The sequence below is a fragment of the Aotus nancymaae genome, unplaced genomic scaffold, assembly GCF_030222135.1.
Source record: "Aotus nancymaae isolate 86718 unplaced genomic scaffold, 86718_ANA_hifiasm-v0.15.2.pri h1tg000041l, whole genome shotgun sequence".
NCBI classification, from domain to species: Eukaryota; Metazoa; Chordata; class Mammalia; order Primates; family Aotidae; genus Aotus; species Aotus nancymaae.
Genome location: NW_026988455.1, coordinates 43,778,640 through 43,805,402, shown reverse-complemented (window position 1 = coordinate 43,805,402; position 26,763 = coordinate 43,778,640). Strand labels below are relative to the sequence as shown.

The 26,763-nt window shown below is 42.8% G+C and overlaps 1 protein-coding gene across 9 annotated transcripts in view; it reads right to left on the bottom strand.

The window, feature by feature from the left end:
- Positions 1-26,763, bottom strand: part of TJP2 (tight junction protein 2) — a 110,960-nt gene that overhangs the window by 42,505 nt on the left and 41,692 nt on the right. For 6 of the 9 annotated variants that reach the window (XM_012453685.3, XM_012453666.3, XM_064361682.1 and 3 more), the window contains one exon: positions 1,995-2,048. In XM_012453685.3, the coding sequence (XP_012309108.2) occupies positions 1,995-2,048 (54 nt within the window). Of the gene's footprint in view, positions 1-1,994; positions 2,049-6,007; positions 6,026-8,635; positions 8,737-26,763 lie in introns of those variants that run through there. The other 3 variants (XM_012453694.2, XM_012453743.2, XM_012453734.2) reach the window with 2 other exon arrangements.

The following is a 26,763-nucleotide window of genomic DNA, read 5'->3' as shown; positions in this document are numbered from 1 at the left end:
TTACAGGTGTGAGCCACCGCACCCAGCCCGTAAATGGATTTTAAAGATAAAATTTGAACATAAAATATGTGTTGAGATCTCATGAGAAAACAAAGCATTAAACCCTTTTCTACACACATGGAAGACACAAAATACAGATTTATTACAACCATGATTGGTGCACACAATGGTGAGCAGACATAATACATAATCCTAATTCATTTGTGTTTTAAAAGGTTAAGCCTGGGCCAGGCGAAGTGGCTCACACCTGTAATCCCAGCATTTTGGAAGGCCAAAGCAGGTGAATTGCTTGAGTCCAGGAGTTCGAAATCAGCCTGGCCAACATGTCAAAACATCGTATCTACTAAAAATACAAAAATTAGCCAGGCATAGTGGCAGGAACCTGTAATCCCAGCTACTCAGGAGGCTGGGGCAGGAGAATCACTTGAACCAGAAGGTGAAGGTTGCAGTGAGCTGAGATTGTGCCACTACACTCCAGCCTGGGCCATGGAGTGAGACTCAGTTTCAAAAAAAAATCTAAGCCCAGTTTCATCCAGATTATATGGATATACGTGACTGTATATTCTTAAGTTTGGGTTCGATTATATAAAAATTTACTCCAAGGCTAAAAAAATCTTTTCTCTCAAGAAAAGTTTCCCATGTGGGGCCACTCTGCTGACTAATTATAAACAATTACTAACTCAAAACAGGTTAGGGGTGTTGTCTATTAATCACATGGCTTTGAAGTTGGCAGCACCACCAGCTGGCACCTGGGTTTAGACAGAGGCAGCTCCATCCTCCATGCCAAGCCAAAAAAAAATCTCTGACCTCCGCCAATTTGGGGTCCACAACTCAAGGAATATAAGAAATGCTCAGGGAAAGGGCAGAGGAGAGTGAGAAAGATGAGAAGAGTTGAAAAATAAGACCTAAACAGAAAAAACCTCTCAACTGAAGAAATCGTGATTACTGATTTGGAAGTTTGGGCACCTGGGCATTGAACCATAGACATTTTTTTCTACCTGGATTAATTCAATAAACATTAATTTCAGTAATGTCTTTAATATTCATAGAAGACAAAACTTGAAGTTCACAGTTCTAAGGATCAAAGGAAAACTCTCCTTATAAGGAACGTAACAGTCCCTCTAGGAGATGACAGGCCCTGGGGGAATTCACAGCCAAAAGAAGCTCCCGCAGAATCCAGGAAAATCACAGTGATGATGACTGGAAGGCAGCTTTATGGAATAAAAATGTAGAAATATGAGTGCAGCTCTCCAGCTCAGCCTCACACAAATGAGGATCTACGCTTTTTAAGAGTTGCAAGGTATGTATAATATGTCATAATTAAAATTACAGGGCCAGGTGTGGTGGCTCATGCCTGTGATCCCAGCACTTTGGGAGGCCAAGGCGGGCGAATCACCTGAGGTCAGGAGTTTGAAACCAGCCTGGCCAAAATGGTGAAACCCTATCTCTATTAAAAATACAAAAATTAGCCAGGTGTGGTGGTGCATGCCTGTAATCCCAGCTACTCGGGAGGCTGAGGCAAGAAAATTGCTTGAACCTGGGAGGTGGAGGTGGCAGTGAGCCAAAATCATGCTACTGCACTCCAGCCTGGGTGAGAGAGTGAGACTCTGTCTCAAACAAAGAAAAAAAAAAAAAAAAGAAAAGAAAAAAGAAATTTCAGAATTTGTAAAAAGTTCCATCAACATCCAAACAGTACAGGTCATTTTCATTCTTCCCTTTCTTTCCTCTCTTTCATGGCCTGTTCCATCTGGAGGTAAGTGTATGCACTAAATAACCTCTAAAATGTTCCAAATTAAACAGTCCTTAACCAAAAAACATAACAGCATGCAAATCTTTGTTAACATAGCAATTATTGTCAGTTAGTATCTACAATGCTTGCACCTCAAGGGTAAAAAAAAAAAGGCCAAAACTGTGTGTAGGCAAAAATAAATAAGATCCATGATCTGTAAAATCCAGAACATGACTGTAGAATACGTGAAATGTGCAGAACTCACCTTTTGCAGGGTCACAGTGTACTGTTCCCATATCAGCTCTTCCATGCCTGGGGCCTGTTTTAAAAGAGCAAAACCAATCTGATGAAAGCCACGGCTTTTTCAATGCTAGAAATGAAATTATATTTCAAAATGCCTCAACATAAAGTCCAGTTCACACTTTCTATATCAAATGAGTTAATATTTGTTCATTATGCTACCTATTTTCAAACACACTCTCCTTCAATGAAATGAAACTAGAAACAAAACTTGAAAGGTAAGTGAAATATACAGTGAGAGATAGACCCTAAAAAGAATGGAATGTTAAATGCTGGGTCCTTTTATTATCACTATTCCAAAACATTGTCATCATAAAGCCCCTTCAAAAATATTTAGTTTTAAATAGATTCTTTTAAAAAAAAAAAAATCATTCTCCCCCTTCTTCCTGTCAAAAGTGACCTTGTAGGCAAGTTTTCTGCATGTTTATGTCTAAAAATATCCTTAGCCTTATCATAGGGTATTGCCCAATTGTGTGATCTGCGAGATCTTTTGGCTTTTTCTCCATCTGTATTGCTGGGCATGAAAGATGAAAATATTTTCCTAAATGGACCACTGGGCCTTCCATCTCTGATAATGTTCCAAAGTAGGTATCTAGAAAAAATTAAAACTGGTGGTTTCATTTTAAAAATAATAATCCATTAAATGCGGGCTGTTTGTGAGAAAGCAAGAATGCCAAGAACGCTGAGAACCAGAGATAAGCCACACTGAAGCAGGCATGTAGAGGAGGCTGGGGATCCAAACACGGTGGGAGAGCAGGTCTGGGTGGATGTATCAGGGGACAAAAACACCAGCACACAGACTGCAGGGACTGTCTCATCCATGGCTACAGGTAGAGTGGAAATAACTAGAAATAAAACCCTGGAGAATTTCTATCAACAGACATGTATTCACACAGGTTTGGGCATTCGTATTACAGATGTGACCATACCCTGCCAAACGCTCATGCCTACAGTGCTTCTGCACTGGCCAAACCACCAGGTACACAGAGGCAGATGTGAGTTCTCTCCAGAGATCACACTCAAACACAGCCTTCAAAGACTCTCCAGATAGTATGTATCTGAAGAAAGGAGTCCAAAATTTCAACATCTGTATCACCACGAGTGAGAGGTAAAAGAAACATAAACCGAAGAATCAAAGACTTTAAATACTTGAAATACCAGCCACAGACAAAAATGGAGTATCTATAATATGTGTATATGTTTTAAGAAATGAGAAGAGAGTGGTGCAGCGGCTCACGTCTGTGTTCCCAGCACTCAGAGTCCACAACCAGCCTGTGCAACACAGTGAGACCCCATGTCTACAAAAAGTTTCTTAAAGTTAGCCAGGCATGGTGGCACACGCCATAGTCCCAGCTACCCAGGAGGCTGCAGCGGGGTCATCAGTTGAGTGCAGGAGTTTGAGACCAACCTGGGCAACACAGTAAGACCCTATCTGTATATTTAAAAAAAAAAATCAAAATACCTGAGAAAGGACAGAATGAGAGATCTGTGCTACTAGCAATCCTGGGACTTGGTAGTGAACGGTGCCCGAGGTGCCAGGGACACAAGCATCCCTAAAGTGCGAGATTTAGGTTAAAAGAAGGCCCATCAACACAAGGAAATGTGTAAACATTCCATAAGATTATCTAAATTATGTAAAATTCCCGAACTACTTAAAATCTGTTCACTGTGACGACTGTTCTTCAACTTTAAAAAATGAAAGTGAATTTTCAGGTGAGATTTTTATATCCTACTCATCTTTGTCCCATCATCTGCTAGAACAGTGTCTGGCACACAAAGTAGGCACTCAAAGTTTTTTCTTTTTAATACATCAAGAGATGGATACACTATTCATTCATCATTCAATTAATATGAGTGAAGCACTGATTACTGCTACTTACAAATTTTTTTTTATTTGAGACAGGGTCTCACTATGTTACCCAGGCTGGAGTGCAGTGGTATGATCCAGGCTCCGCCTACTGGGTTCAAGTGATTCTTATGCCTCATCCTCCCGAGTAGCTGGGATTACAGGTGTGCGCCACCAGGCCCAGTTCATTTTTTTGTATTTGTGGTAGCGAGAGGCTTTCACCATGTTGGCCAGGCTCATCTCGAACTCCTGACCTCAAATGATCTGCCCGCCTTAGCCTTCCGAATTGCTGGGATTACAGGTGTGAGCTACCATGCCCGGCCTATAAATTTTCTTATAGGAAGTTTCTATGGAGTTCGTGGCTTTCTGCTTCTTTGATAGCACACGTGAGGTGGGCGGGCTAAAAACTCAGGTGCCCATGGTCCGACTTTCTAGATGCACTCTATAGCCATTCCTCTCTGGAATTTTGTCTGTGTCTAAAACAGCATTTCCCAATATGTGGCAGTATAACAAATTTCCCAAGATTTTAATGAAGTTGTACATATAATTTTTTAAGTTTTCTTAAAGGGAAACGGAAAGCAAAAACCTGATCGGGCGCGGTGGCTAGTGCCTGTAATCCCAACACTTTGGGAGGCTGAGGCAGGTGGATCACTTGAGGCCAGAAGTTCAAAACCAGGCTGGCCAACATGATGAAACCCTGTGTCTATAAACACACAAAAAATTAACCAGGTGTGGTGGCACACGTCTGGAGTCTCAGCTACTTGGGAGGCTGAAGCAAAAGAATCACTTGAACCTGGGAGGCAGAGGTTGCAGTGAGCAGAGATTGCGCCACTGTACTCCAGAGCGAGACTGTCTCAAAAAACAAAAAAAAAGAAGGAAGCAAAAGAGAAGGAGAAATTCAATGAACTCCTGCAGTAAATCTGAATTGGTCGCCCTTTTCCATTTCCATGGAACATCTTACTAACTCCCTGCCAACTTCAGTTTTAGATGTGGCCTTAGTAAAACCAAGCCACTGCCACCCAGAAATGACCTTAGGAGCATGTGCACTTCTCCAAGCCCATCTTCTCCATGCTTCCTTATACCTTCAAGCTGTCAAATTTCAACAAAGTGAATTAAGGTGGCAAAATAAATATATTTGCTAACTCTTCTTTGGATATAATCATAACCCCACGAATTAAGGGGGAAAATCACATGGCACCCTCCCCACAAAATTTATTGTAAAATTATCAGGAAAAAACTAACTAGAACTATGACAATCATCTCCAGGATTGGGCAATGATACATAGCAAAAAATGTTAAATATCCCAAGGAGTGGTATTATAGAGAATATTTTCATAAGTACATTACTTTTAGAATGCATTTCTATTTTACAATTTAGAACTACAAACTCTTCTTTTTGAAGTTTTGAATTTAAATTTGTTTATCATTTAGCCAAATAAATTAGTTCCTGCAAAATGTTGTTTTTTAAATGTGGCTTGAGTAGAATGAATCTGGCTTTTGAAATTCACAGCCCTTCAATAATGAGATGACACTATCTTTAAGTGTTCCTGTGCTGCCTGCAAGTGCAATTTAAATTAAATTTGTCAGAGAGAGGATTCATCTCCTACCACTACCACCGCCAATCAGACCTTGCTATTAACTTGCCTGGTGCCCGAAACCAGTCAGACTCTGCAAGGCTTCTTCTTACCTATTGTTAACAGGCAGTAAAATTAACCATTAGCTACTTAATGTAATATGCAAAGAATATATGCTCTGCTAAGCCAACTGACAAATAGAAAATCTTAATTTTAAAGGTAGGGAACCGCAGTAAAAATAATTTTTAGTAGCTCTATTGAGCATTAAAACTATACCATATATTTAGCCTACAGAACTGTGACTTTGGGGGAAAGTCTCACAGAAAACCCTTCATTATTCACTCTTTTGTTCATTTATTCAAAAACATTTATTAAGCATCCACTTTCTGCCAAGCATGTGGTTTGTGGCACTTCGGACCCATCGGTGAATAAAATTGCCAAAGCCCTTGGGCAGCTTACCAACTAACTACAAGTGTACCCAAAGAGCAAACGCAAACCACTGAGTACCTTTCCTGCCTCATTTATGCATCTTTTTTTTAGAAACACAGAACACCCTACCTAATCATCCTGATTCCATCAGCTCTGGGAACATCCCTGGGCACAGGCTGCCAGGGTACAGCAGCTTAGCTGAGAGCTGTGGTCATTACATTCAAACTGGGCCACTGGGCTCTGGTCCCACCCAACTTGTGCTTGGTTAGGCGCAGATCAGACTTCCTAGCAATATCCGACCTTTCTCTGAATGACAGCAGGTACCTGCTTACACTGGGGCTGGTGGGGCGCAGGGAGCTTTACAGGCAGGCCCATAGAAAGAGCACACAGATATCAGAGTTAAAGGTATGCACATTCCACAACCCAGTGATTCCTCTACCCGGGCAGAGGCCCTAGAGAACTGTGAGACTATGTGCACAAAGATATGTGTGTACAGTATTCACAGCAACACTGTTCTCAACAGCCAAAACCTGGAAAATATCTGAGTATCTATCAAGGGCAGGATGGACAAATGGATACATTATTAAAATACAATGTTATCCTGCAGAACAAACCACAGTCACACAGACCGCCACAAAAAGTTGAGTGAAAAACACCCCAGAAGGATCTGTAGAGTGTGATACCATTTTTACATAGCTCAAAAAACCAGTGTTTTAAAACAACTTGAATATACTTAACACTACTGAACTGTACACTTAAAAATGGTAAAGACAGTAAATTTTACGTTACACATTTTTTACTGCAGTAAAAAAATTGCCAACAAAATTAATCTATTGTTTAGGGATATACATATGTACATATGTGTGTGTGTGTGTGTATGCATGCACGCAGTGAAAATATAAAGAAAAAGCCAGGGGGCCGGGTGTGGTGGCTCACCCCTGTAATCCCAGCACCTTGGGAGGCCGAGGCGGGCGGATCACGAGGTCAAGAGATCGAGACCATCCCGGTCAACATAGTGAAACCCCGTCTCTACTAAAAATACAAAAAATTAGCTGGGCATGGTGGCGCGTGCCTGTAATCCCAGCTACTCAGGAGGCTGAGGCAGGAGAATTGCCTGAACCCAGGAGGCGGAGGTTGAGGTGAGCCGAGATCACGCCATTGCACTCCAGCCTGGGTAACAAGAGCGAAACTCCGTCTCAAAAAAAAAAGAAAGAAAAAAAAAGAAAAAGCAAGGGAATAAAAATTACAACATTTAGGATGAGGTGACCTGGGCAGGAGGCAGAGCGTGGTAGGAGGTACACAAATTTCCCTCGTGTTTTGTCTTGGTGAGGGTCTGCAGATATGTGTGATGGGCACGTGGTATTTGTTTAATTATTATGCTTCATGATTTAGATATTTAATTCTTTTATGGTACCAAACATTTCATAAGTTTAAAAACCAGGGAGACAAGTGTGTGAACATCAAAATGAATACTGATTCCTGGTGAAGGATGGAATAGCAAGTGGTACAGGTGTATTTAATAGCAAATTTTTCAATGCACTTCGGATTTTGCAAAGTGCAGAAAAGGGTATAATCATTTCAACTGGTGGGAGGGCGAGTTGAGAGATGGTACCAGTAATTTGAAAGAGGTAAGGGAGGCAAAGCAAGGCAGGTGCTAGCAGGGTGGGGAGGCAGCTTAGGTCTGGGGAGTTGGGTGGGGGGTGCATACAGAAAATGTCAAGTCACCTTTTTAATCCAAGTGTCAACACTATCCATCAGGAGGATCCTCAATGTGATTTCATCATCTTTCCCTATCACTTTCACTTTTCCTGTAAGTAGTGTTAATGACAACTCCCTTTATATCATAACAGCTTATTCTTAAGTTAAAAGTCAACTAATTTTCCTACCATAAACAAAAAATGCGTTAACAGTAAGGTTTTTGTATGACAAAAGAAGAAAGGAACTAAGACAAATAGTTATTTGTTGTTGTTTAACCTTCTACTTTTTATAAAGCTTCTTTCCTTTGAAGAATCTTGGCCAGATAGGTAAAAATCCCATATATTTTACATAAAGAACGTAGAAACATGTTAAAAACCAACCCCAAAACAGATACCGAAGTGTTCATTGCCCAAAGTCCCCCTGAACAGGCGACTTTTAGATTCTATATCCACAGGCTGCTGCTGCCCAGTGACAGAGGTCAAAGCTAAAACCAAAGATTAATCAAAAGCTGTCCACATGAGGGGCATCCTTCATAAAGTCTCAAGCCACTAGGGTAAACCCTCACACATGTTCACACTGTAAGAGGAACAAAAGAACATGTGAAAACATTTTTTCTTCTAAGTTAGAAGCCTAGACATAATAAAAATATAGATTTCTGCAGCGTAAGAAAGCAAAAAGTTTTATTTATCTCAAAGCAAGAAATTCACAAACATGAACAAATACAAAAGGCAGTAGGTTAAGCTCTACCTAGGAAGCAAAACCATGACGGATTCCTAGCACATGGAAAACAGCAGCCTTTGACCCACACATCCAGTAAGAGGCTATCAGTTTCACACAGGTCTGCTAAAAATAATACGAGTATTTTCTTAAAACCCACCATTGACTACAGCCTACAATCTCACAATTTGTCACTGGAAACACAAATAAATCTCACAATTTGTCACTGCCAGAAACACAAATAAATCCGAGGATAAAGGAGTCACTGTGAGCGGTTTTGCTTCCCTCCCCTTCCCACGAAAGGTTGGGGAAAACAAGGGGAGAGCTTGCAGAGAAACTCACATGGCCTTTCCATCTCCCCAACTTTTTAACAGCCTGGATCCACATCCTGTGAAGGACTTGAGCAGTCTTCATGGTCTCTGGAGATGCACGGGCCAGGCCACCGCCTACATCCTAGGCTGCTCACCCATTTCCATCACTCCACGTGGTTACGTAAGGCGGACACAATAGTGGCCCACATTCCCAGCAAATCCTGTTGTCATCTCACACAGTGACACATCCATACGGCAGGGATGCCAAACGCTTTGAAAAGCACTACTTATGAGGAAAAAAGAAAGCAGTTTGGGTTTGCACCACTTTAACAGCTTTCTTTTTCTCCCTCTCTCTCCCTTGCCAGAGAACTAGAGCATCAAAACAGATATTTCTTTTAGGCATATAAAATGATTCAGCATCTAAGTTGAAAGTATTAAGTAAATGAGACATTTTGGAGCAATGCTATGGAAAAGAATATTTCGAGAAGTACTTATTTTTACAGTGTAGACCCTCTGATACACACACACACACACACACACACTCACACACACATACACACATACATTAACCAGTTAGAAATAAAGTAGCAATGTTTCAGGTCAACTGAATGGCTAATGTTACATAGAAATTAAAAGGCATGAAGAGAAAATGTTCTACATTCTTGGAGATAACAAGAGGAAGACAAGACTCGGTCATTTGGTGCTGCTCAGGGACAACTCAAGGACAGACGCTTGTTCAGCAAAGTTTCACTTTCTAACCTTTTTGTAAACTTAGCAGATAAAAGAATAACAAAAAGCCCTGCCGTCTGTTTCTTTGTCTTTACCACTTGGAGAGAAGGGAGGGGTGGAGAAGCAGATTTTAGGTTTCTGAACATCTACCAAAGATTTTATGGGATGCCTGGGGCTTGGAAGCTGGGGTTGAGATTTCAGAAGCCTGGTCTTGGGGAGCCTCTGGCCAACTCTCACTACCATAGTGTACGTTATATGCCAATGGGCTGGGCCAAGCAGCTTGCAAATGGAAAGTGTGCCATTTGATTTGAGGCTGAGCTGTGTATCAGTCTGGACCATGAGACGGCCATTAGGAAACAAGGCGAAGCAAAGCCAAGAAAGTGATTTTTAAAGTCACAAGATCTGGAGTGGGATCCTTGTCCTGTCACTTAGCCTTGGATACACTATACCTCCTTAAACAGTGGAGATAAAACCATCTACACCTCAGAAGGGCAATCTAGGCAAGAAATGAGGCAATCTCTACAAAGCATTCCTGCTGGTGCTGGACAGGCACGGGGAAATGTGTGTGCCCTTCCCTAAGAGTCTCTGAGAGTAAGTTCTCAGTTGAGTTCTTCCGGAGTATTTAACAACTAAACGAGATCAAAAGTGAATGAAAGTTTATGCTTCAAATCCTACACTTTGCTAGGCGCAGTGGCTCATGCCTGTAATCCTAGCACTTTGGGAGGCCAAGATGGGCAGATCGCTTGAGCCCAGGAGTTCGAGACCAGCCTGACCAACACGGTAAAACCCCATCTCTACTAAAAATAGAAAAATTAGCTGGGCATGGTAGTGCACACCTGTAGTCCCAGCTACTTGGGAGGCTGAGGTAGGAGGATCACCTGAGCCCAGGAGGTGGAGGCTGCATTAACCTGAGATCGAGCCACTGCATTCCAGCCTGGGCCACAGAGCGAGACCCTATTTCAAAAAAAAAAAAAAAAAATCAGGCCAGGTACAGTGGCTCATGCCTATAATCCCAGCACTTTGGGAGGCTGAGGGGGGAGAATCACCTGAGGTCATTCAAGACCAACCTGGCTAACATGTCGAAACCCCATCTCTACTAAAAATATAAAAAAAATCCGGGTGTGGTGGCGGGTACCTGTAATCCCAGCTACTCAGGAGGCTGAGGCAGGAGAATCACTTGAACCCGGAAGGAAGAAGTTGCAATGAGCCAAGATCGTGCCATTGCACTTTAGCCTGGCCGACAAGAGCGAAACTCCACCTTAAAAAAAAAAAAAAAAAGTCCTACATGTGAACAGGGCAGTAGGTACAAAGCAGGACCCCTGAAATCTGAGCAGGCATCCAAACCTCAATCTAGGCTGTGCAGACATGCAGGCTCTTACACATCAGCCCCAGGTTCAGCCCATGGGCTGGCTCACCAGGCCCCAGGTGCAGAGGAGCATGAGAACCCAGGCAACTCAGGGCGGGTTCAGGTCACCTCACTCCTTCACTCTGACAGTCCTAAGGAAAACACCTGAACTTACCCTGATGCAGAAATAAATACTTCTTTGCCTTAAGTTCATGCGTACTACCCAGAAGTCAGAGGTGTCCTAGAATTTAAGAATTCCAGATTCATCTACAATAATTTCCAGAAGTCATAGTTTCTGGAAGCACTAATTTTTTTTTTAATTGTGCTAAAAAGCATATAACCTAAAATTTACTATCTTAACCATTTCTAAGTACAGTTGACCCTTGAACAACAAGGTCTGAACTTTCCTGGGTTTTTTTCAATAAAAGTTGTACCCTGTGTGCCTGCCTCCCATGCCTCCCTTCACCTCCTCCACCTCTTCCACCTCTGCTGCCCAGGCACAGCAAGACCAAACCCTCCTCTTCCTCAGCCTACTCAGACTCTATGAAGACAATGAGCATGAAGTCCTTTAGGACGATCCACTTCCACTTAGTGAGTAGTACATGTATTTTGTCTTCCCTAGCTTATTATTATGAGAATACAGTATAGAATACATATAACATAGAAAGTATGTGTTAATTGACTGTGTAAGTTATGGTACGGTTTCTGGTAAACAGTAGGCTGTTAGTAGTTAAGTTTTGGGGGAGTCATGGATTTTTTTACTGTGTGAGAGTCGGCACTCCTAACCTCTCATTTGTCGAGGGCACACAGCGTAGTAGTCGCTAAGGCTTGAATGTATGTGTCCCACCAAAACTTATATGCTGGAACCTAAGACCCAATGCGACAGTGTTAAGGGGTGGGGCTTTTCGGAGATGATTAAGTTAAGAGGGTTCCACCCTCATGAATGGGATTCCTGTTCTTACAACAGGGCTGGAGGGACCTAGCTAAGCCCCCTTGCTCTTCCACCTCTTCTGCCATGTGAGGATACGGCAACAAGGCGCCATCTTGGAAGCAGAGAGCTGCCCTCACCAGATGCCAATTCTGCTGTTGCCTTGATCTTCAACTTCCCAGTCAAAACTGCGGGCAAAGACATTTCTGTTTTTTATAAATTTCCCAGTTTCAGGTATTTGTTACAGGAGTAGGAATGCACTAAGACAGCAGTATATTCACACTTCAGAATATACTAAACTTAACTCTTCATCTTGGCCAGGTGCATGGCTGACACCTGTAATCCCAGCACTTTGGGAGGCCGAGGCGGGTGGGCAGATCACAAGGTCAGGAGTTCAAGACCACCTTGGACAATTTGGTGAAACCCGTCTCTACTAAAAAATACAAAAATTAGCCAGGCATGGTGGCAGGCACTGGTAGTCTCAGCTACTCGGTAGGCTGAGGCAGGAAAATCGGTTGAACCAGGGAGGCAGAGGTTGCGGTGAGCAGAGATCATGCCATTGCACTCCTGCCCGGGCGACAGAGAGAAACTCCATCTCAAAAAAAAAAAAAAAAAAAAAGAAGTCTTCATCTTGCAAAACTGAAACTCTTACCTATCAAACAACTCCCCATTTCCCTCTCCCCACAGCCCCTAGCAACCACCATTCTGTTTTGTGATTCTACAAATTTAACTACACTAGACACGTCATACAAGTGATGTCTTCCTGTGACCGGCTTTACTTCACACAGCATAATGTCCTCAAGATTTGTCTATGTGGTGGCATGTGTCAGGAGTTCCTCCCTTTCTAAGGCTGAATAACATTCTAATGGATGTATATGACACACTTTGTTTACCCACTCATCTGTCAACAGACACTTGGGTTACTTTCACCTCTTGACTATTATGAAAAATGGTGCCATGAACATGGGTATGCAAATATGCCATCACCAATTCTTTACTCATTCATTCCACAAATGTCGACCAAGTGCAGAGTGCTCTGAGGATCAAATGAAGAGCAAAACAAATAAAGCACTGCCCTCAGGAAGCTTTGCAGGAGCCAGCATCTGATCAAGGCAGGTTGGCCAGGGAGTGTTTCCAAGAGCAAGGGACACTGAGATGAAGTCTGAAGGAAAGAACAGGATTGGGGTGTGGGGAGAAGAGTTTGTTCAGGTCCAAAGAACAGCACAGGGCAAAGACCCTGACAAAGAAAAGGAGCAGGGGACAGTAGAGGATGGCCATCAGAATGTCAGAACAAACACAGCCTGCTCCAATCAGCACTTCTACCACTGGCATCAGGACATTTTGTGGTGGACAGCTGCCTCCATGAGAAGAGCTTGTGGGTTTGAGGGTGTGCCTTCTCAAAGATTCCTAGCTTCCATACTCAGAGATCCAAAAGCAACCACGCACCTGGCCCTGTGGAAGGAAAAAGTCCTGACGCTAAGGAAGTCACACAGCCCAGGGGGGAGGTGGGATGCGTAAACAATCAATTACAACTCACTGCAAGTACAAGAGCCAACCAAGAGGCTCATTCATTCAACATAAACTCCCTGAGTATTTATGCCGTGCCAGACTCTGCCAGGGGATACGTGCCAAAGTCCTTTCCTCACAGGGAGCATTTTAACAGTAGAAGCAGACGAGAGTCAATATATATCATCATCTCAGGAAGTAACAAGTGGCATAGGATGGGAGATCGAGAAGAATTAATCCTAGGAAAATCTGAACAGCTCTCCAGAGCTGAAGGAACAGCAAATGCAAAGACCCTGTGGTGGGAAACAAGCTTCGCACATTTAGGAAAGAGAAAAGGCCACGTGGGCTGGAGCAGGGTGAGTGATGGGGCTACAGCAATTACATGAAACGTGAAGCGAGGCCAGTATGGTGGCTCAAGCCTATAATCCCAGCACTTTAGGAGGCTGAAGTGGGAGCATCAGTTGAGCCCAGGAGTTCAAGACCAGGCTGGACAACAAAGCAAGATCCTGTCTCTACAAAAAGAAAAAATTTTAAATCTAGTCGTGTGCAATGGCATGTGCCTATAGTCCTAGCTGCTCAGGAGACTGTGGCAGGAGGATCACGTGAGCGCAGGAGTTGGAGGCTACAGTGAGCTATGATTACGCCACCGCACTCCAGTCTTGGCAATACAGTGAGATCCTGTTTCTAGAAAATAAGTTAAAAAAAAACACAGAACAGTGAAACTGATGGCACAGGCAGGTTGTTAACTGGGGATGAGAGGCCTTGGGTGGAGGGAGGTATGTCCCAACCACAGGGAGGCTCCTTCTTCCACAGCTTCACGCTGAAGGATGACTAACTGGTCAGGCTGGGGGGCATTCTGCACAGAGGGAAGAGCACATTCAACGCCAGGAAGGATAACCTGCAAGGTGTGTTCAAGACATTGCGAGTACTCAGTGCAGCTGGGCAGTAAACTGTTTAATAACACACAGGATTTTATGTTCTCAGCAGGGACAGACATGTCAAAACAGCTTGATCTACGGTTTGAGAACCTTAAAATGCATATTCACCCCGGAAATGGGAGACAGGATGAGTGTGAAAACTGGAAGGAAGTCATTAACTTCTGGCAGGGCACCACACCAAGTACTCAATACACAATTTTTCACTGAATGCCCGCAACCCTGTGAGTTACCACCACCATCCCCATTTTGCAGAGTGTACACAGCCCATCACTGTCAGAGATGGGATCTGAGCTGCTGCCCGACTCCAGACCCGATTCCTCTTCTCCATGAAGAATGTGACCTGAAACCTTGGGAGGACACCATCTAGTAAGTGGGCCAACAGTTTTCTGCATGACGTTTCCCTCTGGTGTGCGTGTGTCGGGGTGTATTTCAGACAGGTTCTTGTTCTGTTTGTGTGTGTGTGTGTGTGTTTGAGATAGGCTCTTGTTCCATCGCCCAAGCTGGAGTGCAATGGCACAATCAGGGCTCGCTGCAGCCTCAACCTCCTGGGCTCAAGCAGTCCTCCCACCTCAGCCCCAGAGCAGCTGGGACTTAAAATCACATGCCACCACACCTAGCTAATTTTTTTAAATTTTAGTAGAGATGAGGACTCGCTACATTGCCTAGGCTGGTCTCAAACTCCTGAGACTCCTCTCGCCTCGGCCTCCAAAAGTGCTGGGATTACAGATGTGAGCCACCATGTTCAGCTCCCTCTGGTATCATGCTGTGTCTGCTACGTCATTTTAGAAACCAACTCAAATACTTAGAAAGGGACGGTGTAAAGAAACGGCTAGCTAGCCTACCTCCAGATGAAACAGGACTGTTATAGTTCCCCATCTGACTCCAGGAAATCGGTCTTATTTTTAACTATTGTGAAGAATTTAGTCAAAATTCTGCTCACTGGACAAAACTTTGAAACAGACATTTAATAATAAAACAGAAAATGCTTTTTCCCAGAGAAGGCAGAAAATGAGTTCGATTTTTGTTCTTCCAAAAATGGGTAATTTTTAACATCATAAAACAAGTCCTTTTGGCTTCAGAGCACTTACCTGTGGTCTATTCCAACTTAAACCCCTTCTGGTAGCAATAAACTAGTCGCACGGAATCCAACAATCCCTTACGCAGTGTTTGTTTTACAAATAAAACTCTTGCATTATTTATTCCACACTTCACTTTCAGATGTGACTTCACCAGCTCCTTACCCTCCCTTCACAAGGCACTAAGGTGAGTGCCAACAGTGGCTGCTTACGTCTAGTGTACGCACTGTGCTCACAGCACACACTTCACAATGGACACAGCCTGGTTCTGACCAAATTGTATGAGCTCAACCAACTTACTTCACTTCTTACTTTACTTTTGACACTGTGCTAAAAGCTACATAAATAAGCTTAGAGAGGGGTTTGTGATAGGTCATCAGAATTAATACAACTAGATCCCAGACCTACTGCTGAAGAGTAACAGATTTACTGAGTTGTGTTTTTTAACCATATTGTACTTTATTTACCTAAGGTAAATTTTTAGCATGCATTTAAATAAATAATAAAGAATTGGGAAAGGTGGCTGGGCGTGGTGGCTCAGGCCTATAATCACAGCACCTTGGAAGGCCGAAGCAGGCGGATCACCTGAGGTCAAGAGTTCAAGACCAGTCTGGCCAACATGGTGAAACCTCTTCTCTACTGAAAATACAAAAATTGGCTGAGCGTAGTGGCAGGTGCCTGTAAATCCAGCTACTCAGGAGGCAGAGGCTGCAGTGAGCCGAGACTGCGCCACTGCACTCCAGCCGGGGTGACAGAGCAAAACTCAGTCTCAAAAAAAAAAAAAAAGATTTCAGAAAGGATGACGGGGTGTCAGAGGCAAACTGTAGCTTTCAAAGCAGTTGTGTTGAAATGCGAATGTCAATAAACTTAAACTCCAAAAACAGACGTCCTGCCACGACTGTACCTCAACTGATCCATGAGCTTGGGCGCTCACTAAATTCCACTGCCACTTCATCAAACAATGGCATCATCGCTCATTTCACCGGGTGAAACCATGCAAACCCCATGAAAGCACTCTGTAAAATCCAGGTTGGTAAACCTTCAAGTGGGAGGTGGACAATGGTGTCCACATAATGCAGCGGTAGTAGCTCTGGAGACCATCACACACAGCTGGGTCTAAGCTCAGCCCCTACACACTCTCCAAGCTCTGTGATCTGAACAGTTCACTTGGTAAGGCTCAGTTGCCTCATCTGCAAAATGGGGTCAAGGTCCCTACCCTATAAGAATTGTGAGGACTGAATAAAGTAATGCTTGTGAAGAGTATCCCTCAGTGCCCATCACAGGATAAGCACTCTTGATAAGAGTTTTCCATCATTAATATTGCAGCAGCAAGTAAGCTGACCACTCCCAAGCAAGAAAAGTCTGTTTTCTTCCTCTCAGAAGAGCATTAACACATGGTAGAAGAAAGAAAAAGAAAAACAAAACCAACAACTTGTATACTAATGTACATAGCAGTATTATTTAAAATAGCAAACAAGTGGAAACAGCTCAAATGTCCATCAACTGATGACTGGATAAACAAATGTGGTATATCCATACAATAAACTGTTACTCAACCATAAACTGGACCAAAGTATCTACACGCGCTACAACATGGATGACCCTTTAAAATAATATAAGCAGGGCCAGGCGCAATAGCTTACACCTGTAATCCCAGCACCGTGAGAGGTCGAAGTGGGTAGATCACTTGAGTTGAGCAGTTCAATACCAGCCTGGCCAACATGGTGAAACCCTGTCTCTACTAAAAATACGAAAAATTAACCGGGTGTGGTATCAAGCACCTGTAATCCCAGCCACGGGGGAGGCTGAGGCAAGAGAATCACTTGAACCAAAGAGGTGGAGGTTGCAGTGACCCAAGATCATGCCACTGCACTACAGCCTGGGCAACAGAGTAAGACTCTGTCTCCAGAAAAAAATGTGTGTGTGTGTGTGTGTATACAAAATAAGCAAAAGAAGCCAGAAATAAAATGACAAATATTATATGATGCCATTTATGTGAAATGTCAAGGAGGGGCAAATCCGCAGAGGCTGAATGATCACTGGCTCTCTAAGGCTACGGAGTTTGGGGGAAATGAGGAGTACTATTAACGGGTATGGAGTTTCCTTCTCGAGGGAAGAAAATGTTCTAAAATGAACTGTGGTGATGGCTGCACAACTCTGTGAATACACAGTACTAGAAACCATTGGTGGCATACTTTTACTATACAGTATATGAATTATATCTCAATAAAACTGTTTTTTTAAAAAAAGATCACATCATAGACTCTGTAGCCAGAAAGTGTGGATTCAAATCCACGCTCTACCATTTACCTTGGGCGAAGTTTCCTCCGTCTGTAAAGCAGAGGCAGCAGCAGTGACAAGACCCACCTCTCTAGGGCTGCTGTGAGAATTTAATTAGACAATGCGTGTACAGAAATCAAGGTAATACCTGGCACACAGCACATGCTCAATTTTAGCTATTATCAATATCATTATCAATAGACTCATTTTACAGAAAGGACACTCAAGTCAAAAGTAAAGTAAGTTGGCTGAGGTCATACAAGTTAAAAAGTGGCAGAGGACAGATTCTAACAAAAAGTGGCAGTGGTGTGGCTAGAAATCTTATATCCGTTCCACCAAAGAACTGCCTCTCCACTATACACCTATTGTGCCTTCCAAAACCTACTAGTGACTGGTCACTGGCCTTTAAACCAAAAGAAATCCCAGGTGGGTTCAGTGGCTCATGCCTGAAATCCCAGCACATTGGGAGTGGTGGAGAGAGCACTGCCTGAGCCCAGGAGTTTGGGACTGCAGTGAGCTATGATGGCACCACTGCACTCTAGCCTGGGTGACGGACTGAGACCCTGTCTCTTAAGAAACAAACAACAAACACACAAACAAAAACACGATTGTTGATGCTTGGGCAGCAGACCAATCATGGATCCAGTCACTCTGACAACTCGGAACATCTCCACAAACATGACAGCTATTTCCACGCCACTGGCCTGGGTCCGGCTGACACAGCTCAGTAACTCTTCTGCAGTGAGTTGGTAAGAAGAGGGTGTAGGAAGGGAGTCGGGTCGGATTTTATTTCTGGCTCTTTCCGTAGTCAGTTTTGGTATATACGCGCAAGTTCCCTAATGCCTGTGCCTTTGTGAACACCATGGAAAAGCGGGGTCTGAAACACATCACCACTGATTGGATGTTAACAATACACCAGACACTGTGCTAACTACTTCATGGCTACTGCCTATGAATCCTCCAAAAACCCTATACCCTACTCCTGCCTTTACACATACAAAAACAGAAGGCGTCAGATCTCAAGGAACTCACCCATGACAAGGCCCCACAGCTAACAGGTGCCTGGTCACAATTTGAATGCAAACTTGCATGAGTCCATTTTTCATAAGATATGAGGCAAAAAAAAAAAAAAAAAAAAAAATCAGCAGATAATTACATTTAAGACCTCTATGTTCCTAGTTCTGATACATTAAGCTATAAACAGACTATTCTTATTTGTAATTACAAAGAAGCCATTAATAAGCCAAAAGGAAGGTACTAATTTGGCAACACGGACACAGCCCTGTCTACCCCATGATTTTAAACCTGACTAAGCTCGTATAACACTAAACCACAGCTTCACTTTAAGAGAACAAACATACATACAAACTACCACCCCCATAATAGGCACCAAGATAAAGATAATTATGAACGGCTTTGTCAAAAGGCAGGTTGGAAAAACAATTATTAGAGCTGCTCAGCTAAATGCCACCATCAGGGTTGGCCCCATATGAAACATACAAGGTCAATGTTCCCTCCCAGACCTCAGGCACCATCAAAGGATGGTTCCCACAGAAAAGAGGGACACATTAGTGCCACACAGCAATGAGCCTGGTTAATCCCATAAAGCCAGTGAGCCTACATACGGAGTCCTGAGCTTCAAACACATGCCTTTCCTATTAGAATTGGAGAATAAATGCAAGAACCTCACCCTTTGAGTATTACGTAGCCAACCCCTGGGAGCTTGTTAGAAATGCAGAATCTCAAGCCTTAACTTGGGCCTTCTAATAATATGGATCCTAACTAGAGCCCCTATGTGATTAATATGCACATGAAAGTTTGAGAAGCACCTCTCACCAGGGAAGTGGAGGGGAAAAAAAATAGTTTGAGAAGCACCTGTCTAGCGGTACTCTCCAACAGAAGTTTCTGCCATTGCGACAACGTTCTGTAGCCGTGCTGTCCAACACAGCAACCACCAGCCACATGTGGCTGCTGCAACTGAAGAATGCAGTGTTTCACTTTCATTTTAGTTAATTTAAATTTGTAAGTAGCCACATTTACTATATAATTACTCATATCCTAGCAGTCATTTAAGCCATTTCCCATATTTTGCTAGCATAACTAATGCTATGGCAGACACTGTGTGCATATAGCTCCCCCTCCATATTTTGTAGTTAATTATGGATTAAAGGGGGTAAACCTTTTTAAGCCTCTTCATGTGTAATGACCTATAACTTTTAGCAATGTACAGTGCCGCAACCATGAGCACAACGCCAGGTTTTGAGAAGAAAAAATAGTACTTATTTTTAAAAACAGTGAAACTCATTTTTATACTTTAAGAATCCTTTTGGTAATCTCTAAAATTTTTCCTGGAAGGGAAAAAAAAAAAAAGGTTGTGGGAGCACATGGGAAGACTGTGAATTCCTTACAGGGGCACATGACAAAACTTAGCAAATTGATACTTTGAAAATACTGATTTAATCAACTGTCAATAAGAGATACAATAATTTTATTTTAAACCATTAATCTATGGATAAGACTAAAACTCTTAGAATTTATGGTTTCCACTGCATGTTACATATTTAAAACATCATAAACGTGATAACTGAACGTGTTCTTGCGTGTTATACTTGGCACAATGACCAGTGCCCACTGCACCTAATGGAAATCAACAGAGAAAACAAGCAATTGCTCCATCATACCTGAACACACTCCATCCAGGCAGCGGGCAGCAAAGACAGGAGACGGGGAGGGGAAAGGTGAGGTTTCTTGTATCAAATGTGGAGCCAAAGCCAAGCTACTAAAAATAATGAAAATGCAAATCAACAAGCCTTCCTAATTCTTTTGACTTAATAATGAAACAGAGTAGATGAAATTGAAGCAAGTTATACAAAAAAAAAAAAAAAAAAAAAAAATCAGGTGTTTGAAATAACCTTGTTTCTAAACTTAGAAAAAGAAAGACCTCGTTCTTCGACCTAGTATCTTGTATGCCATTATCATATAAACTCAGTGAAACTGACAGTCTGCATTGTTATTCTTCATCAGTGACATGGGAAACTTCAGCTATGGCTGAAATTTTTTAAAATTCGGAATTAAACGTTTATATTAAGCTCCTTTCAAAAAGTCCGTACTTGTCTAGTAACAAAAATTACTGGCAGAAATCATATGTGATTTAAAAGCTTAAAAAGGCACCCAACTTTCCTTTTTGTACAATTTGTTGTTATCAGGAAATCGTCAAAGGCCACTGCCTGGTAACAGATGTATTATCCACTAGGTGGCGCAGTGATGCAGAAATAAAAAGGGAGAGACTGCTGGTTCCCCACGAATTGAACATTTCAAAACATAACTTAGAGGAAATTAGAGATAGACTTTTAAAATTACAATAAAAGCCAGGTGTGGTGGGTCAGGCCTGTAATCTCAGCACTTCGGAAGCTGAGGTGGGTGAATCATCTGAGCTCAGGAGTTCAAGACCAGCCTGGGCAACATAGTAAAACCCCATCTCTACTAAAAGTACAAAAATTAGCCGGACATAATGGCACGTGCTGTAGTCCCAGCCACATGGGAGACTGAGGTGGGAGGATAGCTTGAGCCCAGGAGGCTCAAGTGAGCTGAGATTGTGCCACTGCACTCTAGTCTGGGTGACAGAGTGAGACCACATCTCAAAAAAAAGAGAAGGAAGAAAGGGAGACCCTGGCACTGATTGTCCCTGCAATGACGGCTCTCTCAGAGTCACTGAAGCCAAGGGAACCAGCTAAGGACTTGGCACCAAGCAAGATCCCCTTGTCACTGTGATGAATGAATAAAGCAACCTATAATGTCTACACCAGGTCCCAAAGCCATTGCTGCAGCACATTACTGAGGAGTAGGTAAGAAACTGGCATTAGGGTATGCAAGAGAAATGTTTACTAGACATTCTGAAAAATGGATGTACACAGCGGAGTAAGAATATATTGAGGGAAGAAACCGCACTATCAAGAAATGTTTATCTGAAGGAGAGCAACAAACTACCGCCAAGAACTGTCTATTAAAAGAAAATCCGAGCAAGAACTTCCACTGCATCTGCCAAGATGAATCAGGTTTGCTTCCCCTTGGGGCCTGGGGACCAAGAGACAGACAATTTCAAACACATCAAGCTTCTCCAACTGCTCTAGTTTACAGGTAGTTCGAGTTCCTGGTATGCACTAGCCAGCTGTATGAGCTCTAGGTTCTCTGAGCATCCAGTGGATAACACTCATTTCACAGGGTTCTTGGTGAGGATCAAGTGGGAATTTTATATGAAGTTTTTTTTTTCTTTTTTTGCTACGTTCTTGCTTTTTTTGCTAAGTTCTTGCTATGTTGCCAAGGCTGGTCTCAAACTCCTGGGCTCCAGCAATCCTCCTGATTCAGCCTCCCAAGCAGCTGGAATTACAGGCATGTGCTACTATACCCAGCTTTATGTAGAAGTTGCTACAAACTGTGAAGTACTGTTTAAATGAGGGGTGTTTCTAATATTAATATAAACCCCACTCTAGCAAGGGCAAGCAACAGTGGTATAAGTTTAATATCAGATTTTAAGAATACGGTCATGGTCACTCACTCCTGCAATCCCAGCATTTTGGTGAGACAGAGGCGGGTGGATCACCTGAGGTTAGGAGTTCAAGACCAGCCTGGCCAACATGGCGAAACCCCATCTCTACTAAAAATATAAAAATTAGCTGGGCATGGTAGCACATGCCTATAATCCCAGGTATTCAGAAGACTGAGGCAGGAAAATCACTCCAACCTGGGAGGTGGAGGTTGCAGTGAGCCAAGATCATGCCACTGCTCTCCAGTCTGGACAAGAGTGAGACTGTCTCCAAAAAAAAAAAAAAAAAACGGCTGGGCATGGTGGCTCATGCCTGTAATCCCAGCACTTTGGGAAGCTGAGGTGGGATCACCTGAGGTCAGGAGTTTGAGATCAGCCAGGCCAACATGGCAAAACCCTGTCTCTACTAAGAGTACAAAAATTAGCCAGGCATGGTGGCACGTGCCTGTAGTCCCAGCTACTCGGGAGGCAGGAGAATCACTTAAACCTGGCAGGCGGAGGTTACAGTGAGCCGAGATCGCACCACTGCACTCCAGCCTGGGTGACAGAGCAAGATTCTGTCTCCAAAAAAAGAAAAGAGAGAGAGAGAGATTTAAAAACAAACTGCATTCAGTCATTGACCATTGAAGTCTCTACTGTACATCAGGCTTTGAAAACAAAGAGCTGTCAACACAGGACACAGTCCCATCAGCAAAACGATGTTTGTTTTTAGGACACAGAAAGGTCTAGATACAGCTAATGGACCTGGGGTAGCAGTGACTGATACGTACATTCATTCACTCAAAGCCTTTCTCAATCTTCTAAGTCAAAGGAACCTCACGAAATTTCTCCACTGCTTTTCTTTTCTCCAAGCCTTTGAACCCACACCAGCACTTTGTTGCCACTCCACGCTTCCTCTGACAGGAAATAAGGAACTGTCTGGAACTGAAATAGTCAACAACTCAGAAACACAACAGTACATGTTGCAAAGTTGAAATCCTGCAATTCGGAGAAATGAGAACATCCAAAACATCCTAACACAGACAGAAATGTTTGATGACAGAAGGGCATTTCAGCTTCACGGCCTTTCTGTATCCTAAAAACAAAATGTGTTTTTTTGGTCACCGCCTAACCCACAGGAAATCTGCACTTGTAATTTCTCAAGTGGCCCTTGTGATCAGGTCACCTTCGTACATTGAAACCAGAAGCAAACCTGCCTGTCGGTGCTCAGACCTAATTCCTTTTTCTTTTTGCTTTTCCAAGCTACGAGTGACCACGGCCAGGGGCGTCTCATGCAGCCCGCATCTTCCCACAAGGCAGCACCCTGATCTACTATTCCCAGGTTGCAGAACAGGACACATCAGGCCAACACCCAGCTTCCGGGAGGTCTGAGGCAGGAGACAGGAAACATTTTCTCAAAAGGCCTGATAATAAATATTTTAGGCTTTCCACCACAAGAGGCAAAATCAAGGAGATCATATAGATACTTATACAACCATTTAAAATGCAAGAACAGTTCTTAGCTATTAGGCAGAAAAAAAAACAACAAACAGGCAGCTGGGTGTATGTAGCTTGCAAACCACCAGACTCAATTTATGCAAATGTTAGCAACAGAAGACTGATGTGCAGGGGCCATGGGTCCTTACCTGCAAGGCTGGTACAGGCAAACACACAGCTCAACTCCTGGTTTCTTTTGCCTCACTTTTCACTTCTATCCTCGACAAACTTTTTAGGTCTGTCCTTCCCATCCAGTACACTGTTTGTGGATAAACTTGTTTTAAGTGTTTTTATTTGGTTATTTCTTTCCTTGTATTTGTTTAATTCATAAGAGATAAGATCTTAGTGAGTACATAATCCAAAAGTTAGGTCAACTCAAAGTGAACTATGCTTGGTAGCAACTTCTCTGGTTATATTTTTACCTAAACTAAAATCTGAACTTGTTCACAGTTTCCAATGACATACTGCAGGGGAAGCTGACCTAAGGTCAAAATCTTGCTTCAGATAATCTTCAAAGAATTAGCTATATTTGTCAGTTTTTTCAACACATGCATTGAGCAAGACACTGGGTAGAAGAATTGTGTTGGATACAGATAAGTAAAAACTTTGGTTTCTAATCTCAATTGTTACTTGGAGCTTACTGCTAGGATGCTCCAGGTGACAACCGAGATTAGGAACCAAGTACCCTCAGAAAAAGACACCGAGGGAAGTGGCACCCACAACTCAAGGCAAACTGCTAGACAAGTTTTTTAAAGAGAGGGGATAGGCAATGGAAGTTTCCCTTGCCCACCATGAAGTCCAATTTAGAATCTGGTCAGAACCACGTAGCCACCATTTGTCACAACCGAGAATCAAGAATCAACTTTTCCTTTTCTTTATTTCTTCTTCTTTTCTTTTTTTTTAAGGTGGAGTCTCCACTGTGGTGCCCAGGCAGGACGGCAATGGCTAGCCACGAGAGCAATCAGAACTCCCCGTAGCCCCCAACTCCTGGGCTCAAGTGATCCCCTTGCCTGCCTCCGTTTCTGAGTAGCAGCAAGAATCTGAGCGAATCTAAAAATGTTACTGACATTTTAAATAGTAACAGAACCTTAGACTGACCACGGAAACTCAACTGACCTATCAATTCTGGGTCCTGGGGGAAGACAGTGACGAAGAGAAATAAGCACTCTTCCTGGGGTTCCGTGGAGAAACAGGAGAGAAGGAAAGTATGTGGAGACTTCCTAGGTCTTTCTACCCCTTGCCCTGGTTGCCCTGGTTTTCAGTGCCCTCCTCCTCCACCCTGTCCCAAGGCCAACATCTCTGCATTATCTGCTCCACCATCACCAGAACGTTCTGGCTTCAAAATTCCCTATCTTCATCCCCAAACAAAATTACCTCTTTAGCAATGCGTATGGTCTCAGCTAGATAGCAGAAGAAAGCTGACTGGTCTACTCCACACTGAAGTGTGACTATCTGGTAGCCTAAAACCTCTTGGAGGTATTTGTAGGAGATATACTTTGACCCTAAGGACACTTGCAATGGAATTCCAATCCTCAAAAGGCAAGTTCCCAAACACGGCATATCTAAGTTGTTCTTTCTAATTCTACAATCCAGGTGTTTGAAACCACAAGCTGTTCCTGACATTAATAATAGTTTTTGAGGAAAGGGGTTGATGGGACAACACGGTCACTTCTAACTAGAGGCTATGGACTTGAAGAAAGAACACTTTCACATGATAAAACGTATTCTATAATAAAGCTGTATATATAATCTATTAATACTTCCCTGTAAGGCTGTGTCTTAGAAGCAACTTAGAGTCTTTGGGGTCTCATACAGTAATGAACACACAGAAGTCTCCGAAGAATGAAGACAGGTCTTGACAACATTGAAATGTTACTGTTACTCAAGATTCCCTGGGGGTACAAATATTTCCATGCACTTTCAGCGATGATGTTTAAACTCCTAAAAATCGACACAGGGCCTTGGGCTTCTCTTATTTTCTTTCCACTGTGATTCTAAAAGGCAGAGACTGGTGGAGTTGACAGAATCTACAGATTTCAAATTAGTCAAATGGACCTTGGCTCAAATCCCCTCCCTGTCACACAAGCGGTGCGACACGGGGCAAGTCACTTAAAGTTTCTTAGTCTCCGTTTTCCCACCAATAAAATAGGGTTATCACTTAACTCCTAGTCGACTGGGAGAAGTCAGTGAGATCTACACCAAGAGCCTAACTCTACATCAGCCCTGTGAACTCCTTCCCCTGCTCTGCTAGAGAAAAGCTAACCAAACATGGTCTTACGGGAAAACAAATCACACCTGGCTTTGTCTCATGGACTCCCCTATAGTTAGGCATTTCACAGATCAGGAGTTCCACTTAACACATGGGAACTGAGCGGGAGTGAGTCAGCCCCCAACACACCCCATCATATTTGTAGAACTCAAGAATACATTCTCAGAGCAGTTCTATAGGCTCCATTAATGCATATTTCGGACTTGTCGGTACAATAACACAAAGCCACAGGTTCAAAAGATCTCCACATTTGCTGCAAAGCGCTTTTTTCAGGAGGCAAGGAATACTCTAAGAAAGGGGAGAGAATACACACCCAGTGTGGTAAGCATGTGCTTATCACATTCCAGTCCTTTGAGACTCAGCTTCTCCCTTCTCTTCCTTTAACCTTCCCATATTTACTAAGCAACTCTACACCATGCCTACAGAGCTCACAATCAACACCCTCTAATGTTAAAACTGATCACCCATCCAACAAGAGGTGGAATCCAGGCCAGTGAGTTTAGACCCTCACTGAAAACACACTGATCTTCTGAAAAGGTAAACACGTGCACTGAAGACATTTACAGTTCACTGTTTCCAAGCACTTCCTTTGATTACGTTCATCTCAATCAAAAAGCTTATGTTGCTGAATGATAATGGACTATCCACGCAGCAGACTACACTAACATAGTCAGTATATTTCAAATTGGAACAGATCAAAGAGACAGAGAAACAGAAATGACAGCATCCCAGTTTCCACGACACTTAAATATAAAGCCAACCGAGTAAGTCTGGTAACTGTCTGGAGTGGTATGTTACAGCTCTTTTTTTAGGACATGTTCATTGCTGTGATATAATCCAATCAGGTCGACATTTATATTTAATCAACAAATCATACTCAAAGACAATTCAGAACAACAACGCAATTTTTACTTGGAGTTTACTACTAAGCCAAATGAGATGCTTTTCCCCCACATAGACATGTGTACGTTCCTCCTGTTCTATTAATAGGCAAGAGATATTCTTTCAGGCTGTGCATGCTGAATGCAAATATTCTCTCTCTGTGGTAATAAAAAGGAGCAAAAATATT